At 49.1% G+C, this 12585-nt stretch overlaps 1 protein-coding gene across 2 annotated transcripts in view; it reads left to right on the forward strand.

The window, feature by feature from the left end:
* Window positions 1-12585, forward strand: part of il15ra (interleukin 15 receptor subunit alpha) — a 31579-nt gene that overhangs the window by 1604 nt on the left and 17390 nt on the right. For both annotated transcript variants that reach the window (XM_022214972.2, XM_022214973.2), the window contains exon 3: window positions 3798-3863. In XM_022214972.2, the coding sequence (XP_022070664.1) occupies window positions 3798-3863 (66 nt within the window). The remainder of the gene's footprint in view (window positions 1-3797; window positions 3864-12585) is intronic.

Below are 12585 nucleotides of genomic sequence, written 5' to 3' on the forward strand. Positions count from 1 at the left end.
CAAAGTCCAGACATCAGCCCCACTGAGAATCTTTGGGATGTTCTGGAGAAGACTTTGTCCGACTCTCTGTTCATCATTATTAGATCTTCGTGAAAATTTAATCCAACTCTGGACAGAAATAATAATAAGCTGTGACATTGTAGAAGCTTTCTGAAACAATGTCACAGCAGATGTGTGTCGTTTTCAAAGCTAAAGGAAGTCTAACAAAATATTAGAACGTGTGATTTTTTTTATTTTTTTTTGAGAGGCAGTGTATTTTGCCAATTACACATTTTCCTCTACATTTACACCTCTCATCATTTAGGTCACCCAAATGGACTTTTTAAAAGCATTTTCTGAAGTGAAATTGAGTAAACATTCCAGTGTGTGTGTGTGTGTGTGTGTGTGTGTGTGTGTGTGTGTGTGTGTGTGTGTGTGTGTGTGTGTGTGTGTGTGTGTGTGTGTGTGTGTGTGTGTGTGTGTGTGTGTGTGTGTGTGTGTGTGTGTGTGTGTGTAGCTGCGTAAAATGCAAACTGTTTGAAGCAATGATTTCTATAACAAAAACAGTGTTTCTGTAACATATCTTTAATGCATACTTTGAATTATTATTAAAAAGTTTATGAAAATGATAGAGTATTAAAAATATTTTCCCAATTCAACAAACAAATTACTCTCACATGAGGTGTTTTGGCATATTGGAAGATGAAACCACCTTTTCTGAAAAAGTTCTGACATGGTGAACATTGAACTGCATGTCTGATCAGCTGGACCTGTTTTCTGCTGTCTTCCTCTGGACAGGACAGCAGGAGACAGGTCCAATACTTCCTTACAAAATATATGACTAATCAAGTCATTGCTGCTCTGAGTTTCAGTTCCTGCAATAAATTCAGTAATTCCAATCTTTCATTTTCTCTCATAAATTGAGGTTTTATTAGTTTCTTTTCTTGTCAGAGATTTTTTAGCAGCTGACAGTTGTTTCCTGCTTCCTCTCCTCTGTTTAATAAGTGTTTATTTCCTCCAAAGAACTTGATGGAAACAAGCCAAATTTACATTTTCCTTTCTTTTTTGTGACACGTTAGCATCGAGAACAAAAACATTACAGCTCAACTTAACATAGCTGCACCACTGTACCAGCAAAAGCCTTGCACTGATATCCACAACAGCAGTTTCATGTCTGCAGAACAGATGAAGTGACTCTGCTTAATACAGCGATGGTATTCGTTTTTGCATATGTAAGTGCAAATATAAAGATATTTAGTGAAATGATGGTCAGGTGGACAGATTTTTGTTTTCTTTTTTTTTTAAAGGAGGAAGAAGATATAGCCATATGGCTACGTCCATACAAATACATATTCATAACTTCGGAACTTTAGGACCCCTAAAACTCAGACGTTTGGATACACTGTGGACCCCATTTCAGTATGAAAACGACAGGATTGAAGAAACAGTGACTTTTCAAAATTATTGCACGAACACGTACATTTACTTTGTGATCAGGCTTTACTGTCACTACGTTTGGTCCCTGATTCCTTGCACTCCGATCACAATACTTTTTTCTAAAAGAAAACAAGAAATCAGTGTAGATGTTGATGACCTTGTAATTTTTGAAAACAGCTGTTGTGCAATTACAGAAATGTTTTATTTTTTTTGCCATTCTTCTCATATAGTATTTTCTGCAACTAATCACTCTGGTTTATGTTTACACGGCACCCACATGCTCACTGTACGCAAAATGGTCTATTCAGGCGTTAGTATGCATGGAGAATATTTCTGAAATGTTTCTAAGACATCTAGACAGAAATGGAATCCATGGCAATATACTTTTGTTTAAAACGCTGTTTTAAAATTAAGTCCCTCTTACCCCAGCCAGCCAGCAGGCAGATGGATCCCCCACATAAAGAGCTGGGTTCTGCTCAAGGTTTCTTCCTGTTAAAAGAGAGTTTTTTCTTGCCACTGTCACCTTAAGGCTTGCTCCAGGGGTTCTGGCATATGGGTTCTGTAAAGCGTCTTGAGACAATTTGAGCTGTAATTGGCGCTATATAAATAAAACTGAATTGAGTTGAATTAAATTTAAATCACCGTAGTGTGGATGTAGCTTAGGCCTAACCCAGTGGCATATTCCATAGGTGTATGGACCCTTTAAGACACATTACAGAGAGCTGCAGCGGTGCTGTCATCTTGCCGGGCCAGATAAGAACACACATTTTGAGTGTTTAGAGTCAAACTAGTGAAACCGGTGTGTACTCCAATGAAAACACAGAGTACATGCCAGCAGGCCTGCAGCACATGGGAAGGAAACCAAGTGGAGCTGTGTGTTACACTCTTAGATTGTACAATCTTGATTGTTTTTGTTACTATTACAAAAGCTGGTTACAATATCATTACCAGTCTGTCAGTCATATTAGTGTCAGCCTCATGCAGCATCCAAGTGGTGTGAATTTGTTGCTGGATCCAGCATTAGATCCTAAATAAGAGCAGCTGTTGTAGTTTATAGCAACAGTTCATTTGAAACACCCACACTCTTAGAGGCAACGGCAGGATGGAAGCTATCATCCCCATAGGCTTAAATAGAAGGCAGGCAGACAGCTCTGAATAAACCTTGATTTGAACTTACAAAACTACCTGCCCGCACATGTCCGTCTGCTATTGAGGAAAGACAATACTCAGTGCAGAATGGCAGCAGCCCACATCAAGTCCCATGTAGCTTGATTTATCAGTGATGATTCACTACACCTGACAATAAGGGTTCATCTCCGAACATGTAGCCTCTACAAGGAATGAAATAAGTCACTGTTCTGTTATGGCAGTTTAAAAAGTGTTCTGCTTACTAAGGAGAGACGTATATAGCAGCATGGCGTCACTGTAACTATGACTACAAATAAACATTACATCAGCAGCCTGCTGATGATCACATGATTGCAGTCCTACTACAGATCCACCTGCGGATTTATTAGAAATAAAAGAACAATTCACAAAATTGTGGGAGTGTGTCCAATTCCTATCAATTCCCTCCACCTGCTACATATTTAGGTCACGCAGTTTGGTATCTGTATATAACATACCTGTGCTCAGGTCATTTTGTTTATGGGTACATCTATATTAAATGGCCACATTGTATAGTGCAATCATTTCCAATCATCAATAACATAATTAAAAAATGCTGCATTTCTACAAAAATATTCTGCATTTCTGACAATGCCATATGGGGGAATGAACCACCTTGGCAGAGTACTGCGCTTTCTGTGTGCTTTTCTTGTCTAAAAAGTTGGGGAATGGAGCTTTGCATCAGTGGTTTTTTTCTGGTTTACTGATGAGATTAAATGAGCAATTACTTTCAAGTGGGAGGAAAATATCAAGTAATATCAATTTAATTACCCAGAGTTAGTGATGCATTCAGACAGACTACAGGAAATTCAGTTACTACTATAAAAAATAAAACATGTTTCTGTGCTAAAGTCCAGTCTGCTTTCCACTGATGTCTTTTTCCTGAGTTTGAATTAAGAGGAAAAAAAATAGCCCGATTGAGGTTTACCCACATTAAAACAGATTAAAACATTGGGAGCATAGAGCAGTATATATGAGCATATGGTGAAACATACTGCATGGTGTAATGTATAGTGAAACAGTCTGGGATACAAGTATGGAAAGATATGAAACATTATTGAGTTGTAACTTATGAAGTACTGGATCTGTAGTTTTTAGAGCTTGGCGTACATCAGGTCCCCTATCTTTATTTCTTTTTTTGCTTTGACAATAAATGTATTTACACTGTCAAACTGATGAAGAAACTGTCCAACATCTCATTTTTTGTATTTCAGCTGACCCAAACAGACCCATAACAACACCAACGCCACCAACACCACCCCCAATCACCACAGCAACAAGTAAGTATCTGTCTATGTGACTCACAATGACAACAGTGTAAGCTATAATAATGATTCAGCATGTTCAGCCATAATGCTCATCATAAAGGAGAAGGACAGTGTCACGGACTGAGCTGGTGGACCTGAGCAGAAAACCACACTACCAGGGCTGGCTGAATGCAAGTGGTTTATTGTTTGGGGTGAAAATGGTGGCTAGGTGGGGGAAAACCAGGGTGTAGGAGCGGGGAGTTCCGGGCAGGAGTGGGGGGTCCAGGCAGGAGTGGGGGGTCCAGGCAGGAGTGGGGGGTCCAGGCAGGAGAAACCGGTGAGGACTTGTCGGGAGAGCCGGAGGGGAAGAAGGATGGCGGGGGATCCCGGGCAGCTGAACTGAAGAAGCAGGAGAAAACAACGTCAGAACACGGCAGAAACTCAAAACAGAAAATGTTAGAGGCTAGAGCGCAAACCGAACTGCATGGTTCTTGTTTAATACTCTGGCAGGGAGTGGAAGGCTGAGCCGGTACTTATTGTAGGGGTGAGTCGTTAGCAAGATGATTGTCAGCTGCCCGGGAGACGTGGAGATAGTTGATTGCCTGAGTGGAGTCAGCTGGAGAAGCTAGACTCCACTCAGGCACCGAGCTGTAGGGGAAAGACAGGACAGAGGAGCAGATGGAAGATAGGCAGGCCAGGCAGGGCAGAGGAACAGATGAGAGACAGGCAGGGCAGAGGAGTGGATGAGAGACAGGCAGGGCAGAGGAGTGGATGAGAGACAGGCAGGGCAGAGGAACAGGAGAGGGGGAGAGAAGCAGATGGGAAAAGGGGTATTTGGGGATGTCAGGTGGGAAGGACGGGGGTGAGGAGGGAGCCCTGACAGTACCCCCCCTCAATGGGCGCCTCCTGGCGCCCTACGGAGCCAGCCGGGGCGAGAACCCACGGCTACCAAGGGCAGCCAGGAGCCCCCACAGGGGAAACTGGAAGGGCCCACAGGGGAAACTGGAAGGGCCCACAGGGGAAACTGGAAGGGCCCACAGGGGAAACTGGAAGGGCCCACAGGGGAAACTGGAAGGGCCCACAGGGGAAACTGGAAGGGCCCACAGGGGAAACTGGAAGGGCCCACAGGGGAAACTGGAAGGGCCCACAGGGGAAACTGGAAGGGCCCACAGGGGAAACTGGAAGGGCCCACAGGGGAAACTGGAAGGGCCCACAGGGGAAACTGGAAGGGCCCACAGGGGGAACTGGAAGGGCCCACAGGGGGAACTGGAAGGGCCCACAGGGGGAACTGGAAGGGCCCACAGGGGGAACTGGAAGGGCCCACAGGGGGAACTGGAAGGGCCCACAGGGGGAACTGGAAGGGCCCACAGGGGGAACTGGAAGGGCCGCCAGGGGGAACTGGAAGGGCCCAAAGGGGGAACTGGAAGGGCCCAAAGGGGGAACTGGAAGGGCCCAAAGGGGGAACTGGAAGGGCCCAAAGGGGGAACTGGAAGGGCCCAAAGGGGGAACTGGAAGGGCCCAAAGGGGGAACTAGACTGGGGCATGATTGGGACTGAACTGGGGGCAGGACTGAACTGGGGGCAGGACTGGGCCGGACTGAACTGAGGGCAGGACTGGGCCGGACTGAACTGAGGGCAGGACTGGGCCGGACTGAACTGAGTGAAGGGAAGGGCCGGACTGAACTGAGTGAAGGGAAGGGCCGGACTGGACTGAACTGAGTGAAGGGAAGGGCCGGACCGGACTGGACTGAACTGAGTGAAGGGAAGGGAAGGACCGAACTGAACTGAACTGAGTGAAGGGAAGGGAAGGACCGAACTGAACTGAACTGAGTGAAGGGAAGGGAAGGACCGAACTGAACTGAACTGAGTGAAGGGAAGGGAAGGACCGAACTGAACTGAGTGAAGGGAAGGGCCGGACCGAACTAGCAGGGCAGTAGCTCTGGGGGTCGGCCCGAAGGCTCAACTGGCCGAGGATGGATAGGGCGGAGGGTCCGCTCCGGAGGACGGACCGTGGGCCGGACTGGCTGGGGATGAGTGGGCCGGAGGGTCCGCTCCGGAGGACGGACCGTGGGCCGAACTGGCTGGGGATGAGTGGGCCGGAGGACGGACCGTGGGCCGGACTGGCCGGGGATGGACAGGACGGAGAGTCCGTTCTGGTGGGCGGCCCGGGGGTCGGGCTGGCCGTGGATGGGCAGAACGGAGAGTCCGTTCCGGTGGGCGGCCCGGTCGAGGCTGGGCAAGCCGGAGGGTCCGTTCCAGTGGGCGGCCCGGAGGCGGTAGAGGCCAAGGCCGGACGGGCCAGAGGGTCCGCTTCGGGGGACGGCCCGAAGGCGGGACAGGTCGAGGCCGGACTGGCCTAAGGGTCCGCTTCGTGGACCGGACTGGTCGAGGCAGGACAAGCCGGAGGGTCCGTTCTGGGGGACGGCCAGAAGGCGGGACGGGTTGAGATAGGAGAGGACGGAGGGCACGCTTCAGAGGGAGGCCTGGAGGCGGGGCCGGCCGAAGCTGGACTCGCCGGAGGGTCCTCCTCCGAGGACGGCCTGGGGTCCAGACAGACAGGGCCGCTTCGGCGGACGGCCCGGGGACCGGGCAGGTGGGGACCGGACAGACAGGCGGGGCCGCTCCGGCGGACGGCCCAGGGGCCGGGCAGGTGGGGACCGGACAGACTGGCGGGGCCGCTCCGGCGGACGGCCCGGGGGCCGGACAGGGCAGAGGGGCCGCTCCGGCGGACGGCCCGGGGGCCGGACTGGGGGCAGAGCCGGGTCCGATGGGTCCTCCGGGGGCAGGACCGAACACTGGGCCAGGGGTCCCTCCGGGGGCGGCGCAGGATCCAGGGGCCCCTCCGGGGGCGGCGCAGGATGGGAGGCGCAAAGCCTCTTCCTGGACTCGGGGAAGACCTCAGTCCCTTTTAAGGTTGCCGAGGTTCCAGGGAGCGGAGGCGGGGCGTCGACGGCCTCCTCAGGGAGCGGAGGCGGGGCGTCGACGGCCTCCTCAGGGAGCGGAGGCGGGGCGTCGACGGCCTCCGCGGGAACTGGGGGCGGAACAGGAGCCCCTCCGGGGGCGGAACAGGAGCCGGGGACTGGAGCCCCTCCGGGGGCGGAACAGGAGCCGGGGACTGGAGCCCCTCCGGGGGCGGAACTGGAGCCGGGGACTGGAGCCCCTCCGGGGGCGGAACTGGAGCCGGGGACTGGAGCCCCTCCGGGGGCGGAACTGGAGCCCCTCCGGGGGCGGAACTGGAGCCCCTCCGGGGGCGGAACTGGAGCCCCTCCGGGGGCGGAACTGGAGCCCCTCCGGGGGCGGAACTGGAGCCGGGGACTGGGTGCGGGGAGGAGTGTCCAGGAAGTCCTGTATCTCCTTGGGTAGGCGGCAGGTTAGCTCGGGCCTCTGGGCTGCTAACCTGCGCGCCAAGACTACCGTGCTCTCCTTGCCAGTCTCCTTCCAGTCCCACCAGAGGTCGCTGACAGCATAAAAAAAAAAAAAACACTGTTCTCCTTACAAGAAAAGAAGAACACGTAGGGTGAACCAGAAGTCTGGGTCGGCACCTGGCTCGGGGGTACCGAGGACTGGGTCTGGGGGTCAGCGGGCTGGGTCGAGGTCTTGGTGACTGAAAACTAAACAGGGTGGCTCCAACAAAATTAACAGTGGGGTGTACTGAGCTGGACTAGATGTAGCAGAAGGAAAATTACTCACAGGGGCTGATGGGTGACCAGACGAGGAGCAGAGCAGAGGGATTCCGGTTTACGAGGACGGCGAGGGCTGTGAAGGGGAGAGAGTTGGTCCAACCCCGGTAGTGGGCTCTCTGGGTCCGTTTGTTGGCCAGAGTATTCTGTCACGGACTGAGCTGGTGGACCTGAGCAGAAAACCACACTACCAGGGCTGGCTGAATGCAAGTGGTTTATTGTTTGGGGTGAAAATGGTGGCTAGGTGGGGGAAAACCAGGGTGTAGGAGCGGGGAGTTCCGGGCAGGAGTGGGGGTCCAGGCAAGAGTGGGGGTCCAGGCAGGAGTGGGGGGTCCAGGCAGGAGTGGGGGGTCCAGGCAGGAGTGGGGGATCCAGGCAGGAGTGGGGGATCCAGGCAGGAGTGGGGGGTCCAGGCAGGAGTGGGGGGTCCAGGCAGGAGTGGGGGGTCCAGGCAGGAGTGGGGGGTCCAGGCAGGGGAAACCGGTGAGGACTTGTCGGGAGAGCCGGAGGGGAAGAAGGATGGCGGGGGATCCCGGGCAGCTGAACTGAAGAAGCAGGAGAAAACAACGTCAGAACACGGCAGAAACTCAAAACAGAAAATGTTAGAGGCTAGAGCGCAAACCGAACTGCATGGTTCTTGTTTAATACTCTGGCAGGGAGTGGAAGGCTGAGCCGGTACTTATTGTAGGGGTGAGTCGTTAGCAAGATGATTGTCAGCTGCCCGGGAGACGTGGAGATAGTTGATTGCCTGAGTGGAGTCAGCTGGAGAAGCTAGACTCCACTCAGGCACCGAGCTGTAGGGGAAAGACAGGACAGAGGAGCAGATGGAAGATAGGCAGGCCAGGCAGGGCAGAGGAACAGATGAGAGACAGGCAGGGCAGAGGAGTGGATGAGAGACAGGCAGGGCAGAGGAACAGGAGAGGGGGAGAGAAGCAAATGGGAAAAGGGGTATTTGGGGATGTCAGGTGGGAAGGACGGGGGTGAGGAGGGAGCCCTGACAGACAGAGGACAAATCACGTATCAAGACCTAATGATGAAACTGAAAAAAAAAATCCATCCATTTTAATCATCTCTATTAACAGCAGTTGAAGAGGTTGCTGCACCTGTTGTGCTTATAGTAGTGATTAGAAGCAACGGGTGTTGTGTTCCTAGTACTAATATTGAAGGTGCAGTATTATAAATACTAGGAGTACAGTTGGCTTTGATGAAAATATAGCAGTAGCATTAGTGGTTGTCTACTACTACTAGCGGTTATCAGGATTTAGAAGGGTTTCAATAGGTTGTTTTCACTTGACGTCACTTCCGTGCTGGGCAGCGGGTGCGAAATACAAACGGAGGCCAACAAGTGAAGTAGTAAGCAAATCTGTAACCACGATGCCGATGTTTTGCGTCATTTACGGCTGCTCAAATCGCTCCAACCGGGAAAGAAGCAAGAGTTTTTACCGAGTACCCAAGGTAGTCATTCATAAAGGGGAAAGTTGTAAGAAGCTCACCGAAAAACGCTGGAAAAAACGGGCTACTAAATCTTCGCCTGCGATCTGGAGGAGCAGAGTCAGATAATGCCCGTGTGTGCAGTGACCATTTTGTCCAAGGTAACTTGTTTATTCGCTTATAGTTATCATGTACTTTCCTATGTAGCACTAACGTTTGTTTTTTTTGTTGCTTTGTTTAAGTTACGTCAGACACACTGCACTTAATAGCTGTTGCTAACTGCTGATGCTTACATATGCTAAACATGAAATAGTCATAAATAATAAAATAAACACTCACCCTGGCGAAAACCAAACGAAGGTCGTTGTTCAGTAGTTTTGAGCCCAGGTCGTGCACCCATCCACTAACAAAATAGTTGTAAGACTATGTAATATGATATGGCTAATTCATATTTCAATTTCAATTTCAATATTTCAATATACTTTATTGTCCCACTTGGGGAAATTTGTGTTGGACTTAAAGCTGTGCTACCAGTCTTGCACAAAAAACACATAAAAACAATATTGTGCATAAAAACACATAAAAGCAGTATTGCACATAAAACACATTATAAAAACAAAACAAAACAAAACAAAAAACAAAAAAAAACAGTATTGCACATAAAACAGTATTGCACATGTCCCAAGGTCACACGACACAAACATACGTTATAGAAAATTAGAAATAATTGCACAATCTTCGGCCTAAGCAGCATTGTTTAGGAGTTTGATGGAGGTGGGAACAAATGAGTTCTTAAAACGGTTGAGTCTGCAGTTGGGGACTCTGTACCGTCTGCCTGAGGGAAGGAGCTTGTATTCTGAGTGAAGGATATGTGACGGTTCAGTCACTATCCTCTGAGCTTGCCTTAGAACCGTTCGCTCATAAATGGACTGCAAGGATTGGTAGTCATTTTTCCCCATCAGCTTCATGGCCGTGTGCACCAAACGAGCCAGTTTGCTTCTCATCTTTACAGTCAGGTTTCCATACCAGGCTGACATCCCATAGCGGATTAAACTCTCCAGTACTGCCTGATAAAATAAAAACATAACATTTTTGTTCACACCATACAGTCTTAGCCTGCGCAAGAAGTACAGTCTCTGCTGTAAACGGGAACACAGGCTTTCCACATGGACAATCCAACTAAAAGAGCTGTCTAAATGAACTCCAAGATACTTGTATGAGCTGACCTGCTCAATGGGTGAGTCATGTATAACAACAGGACTGTGGTCCCCTACTGATCTCGGGTCTAAGATCATCTCTTTAGTTTTCTGAATGTTAAGGATGAGATGGTGGGCATCACACCACTGCACAAAGTGCTCTATTTCAGAGAAATAGGCTGAAAGGTTTGAATCTCTGTGCAGTAGGCTGAGGATGGCGGTGTCATCAGAAAATTTAAAAACAAGGTTCCCAGGGAGACTGTTTGTGCATTCATTTGTATAAAGTGTGAAAAGTACTGGGGAGCTGACACAACCCTGTGGGGCACCTGTACTGATTGATTTGCATTCTGAAAGGGTGTTATTGACTCTCACCTGCTGACTTTGACCTGTTAAAAACGAAAGATACCATTTAATTAAAAAAGGGTTAACACTCATCTGTCTCATTTTTAGGATGAGGAGATGGGGTTGGAGTGTGTTAAAAGCTGAACTAAAATCAATAAATAAAATTCTTGCATATGCTTTTGGGCATTCCAGGTGCTTGACAGTCAAGTGGGTGATGCTGTTGATGGCATCATCAGTGCCTCTCCCCTGCCTATAGGCAAACTGGTATGGATCAAGTGCCAAATGAACCTCTCAAAGCATTTCATTACGATTGAAGTCATGGCCACAGGTCTAAAATCATTGTTTTCAGCAGGACATTGTTTCTTAGCTACAGGAACTATTGTAGATTTTTTTCCAAAGGGCAGGAACAGTGTGCGTATCCACAGACCGCTGGAAGATGGAGCACCAAACTGGAGTGAGCTCCTCTGCACATGCCTTTAAAAGCAGTGCAGAAATGCCATCAGGACCAGTGGATTTTTTAGTACACACATGTTTAAAGATGGACTGAATTCTTTGTGGATCAACTACAATCCTGCAGCTAGCATCAGTTAAGATAGTTTGGTTTATATTGTTACATTCCTCAGCAAAGTCAAGATTTTCAAATCTAAGAAAAAAGTCATTCAGTTAACAGATAGGCACGTCCAAACAAAGTACTCCAAATTGAGTGAAGTGATTTATGGAATTTCCGCACCAGTATTAGTTCAAAAACATCACAAAGAGAGCTGTCACTAAACACCTTCCTCATTCACGTTGCCTACAATAACACATCTATCATGCTACCAATTGATAGCCTAGCCATGCTACACCCATGTTTCTGACGGCACAAGGGTCTAGGGAAGCTCGACAGGGAGGGAGGCGGGTTAAAAGGTTGTCTATCAAATCCCTCTGCAGCAATTGGGTAGGTATACAACCAATCAATGCAATGAATAGGCTGACGTAGTTCCGAGAGCACCGGCGGATTGTGGCTAAGTCTCGTTAGCTTCCCAACCAGCGGAGCCGCGGAGCTAACTGGTATATTAAGGATTTGCCAGATCCCGTCGGCATAAGTCCAAATACGTCTTTCTTCTCAATGAAACACTTCAGTGCCGTCCTTTGTTTATCTTTCAAGTTGAATTTTACCTTCAAATCTTTAAGGACTGTGGCCAAAGCCCAGTCGAAAGATAACTGTTTATTGTGCGCTGGCTGCTGCTGACTTCTGCCTCCAGGGAAAGCGAGCTGGAAATCGTGGATCCCAGGTATGTGAAGTTGTCCACAGCCTCCAGCACATGCCCGTTAAAGGTGATCACGGGGGGATTGGTCCGTGCCCTGCGCCATAACGTTTGTCTTCTTCAGACTGATGGTCAGTCCGAACTCCTTACAGGCATGGGAGAGACGGTCGACAAGCTGCTGCAGGCCCTCCTCCGTGGGGGACAGTAGGGCAGCGTCATCTGCCAAGACAAGCTCACAGATGAGCACCTGGAACACCTTGGTCTTGGCGCGGAGATGAGCAAGTTTGAACAGCTTGCCATCCGCCCTGGTGTGAATATGCACTCCTTCGCTGCAGTCCTTGAAGGCCTCAAAACCTCAAGGAAACTTTATTGTCCCCATGGGGCAATTCACTATACAGCCAGCAGAGCAAGTCAACAACAATCGCAGAGTACCAAGCACAGACAATAACAATAGATAGCACGGACAGGTTAGTCAGTCACTTGTTTAGCAGGACAATTGCAGCAGGGACAAAGGAATGCTTAAGTCTATTTGTCCTGCATCTTGGCAGGATGTACCTGCGGCCTGACGGGAGCAGCACAAACTCACCAACCAAGTGGTGGCTCTGGTCAGTGAGGAGTGTGCGGGCCTTATTCAAGGTTCTGAGCTTATATACATCAGAGAGATTGTTGAGGTTAATACCTGCAATTTTGCTGCATACTCTCACTATACTCTGTAATTTGTTTTTGTTTTTAAGTGAAAGTAAGCTGTACCAGCAGATAAAAGAAAAGGTTAAAACAGACTCAATAAAACAAGAATAAAACATTTTCATAAAAGTACTATCAACCTTAAAACTGTGCAATTTCCTGTAAAAGTACATGCG

Source organism: Acanthochromis polyacanthus, chromosome 1 (genome assembly GCF_021347895.1).
Source record: "Acanthochromis polyacanthus isolate Apoly-LR-REF ecotype Palm Island chromosome 1, KAUST_Apoly_ChrSc, whole genome shotgun sequence".
Lineage (NCBI taxonomy): Eukaryota > Metazoa > Chordata > Actinopteri > Pomacentridae > Acanthochromis > Acanthochromis polyacanthus.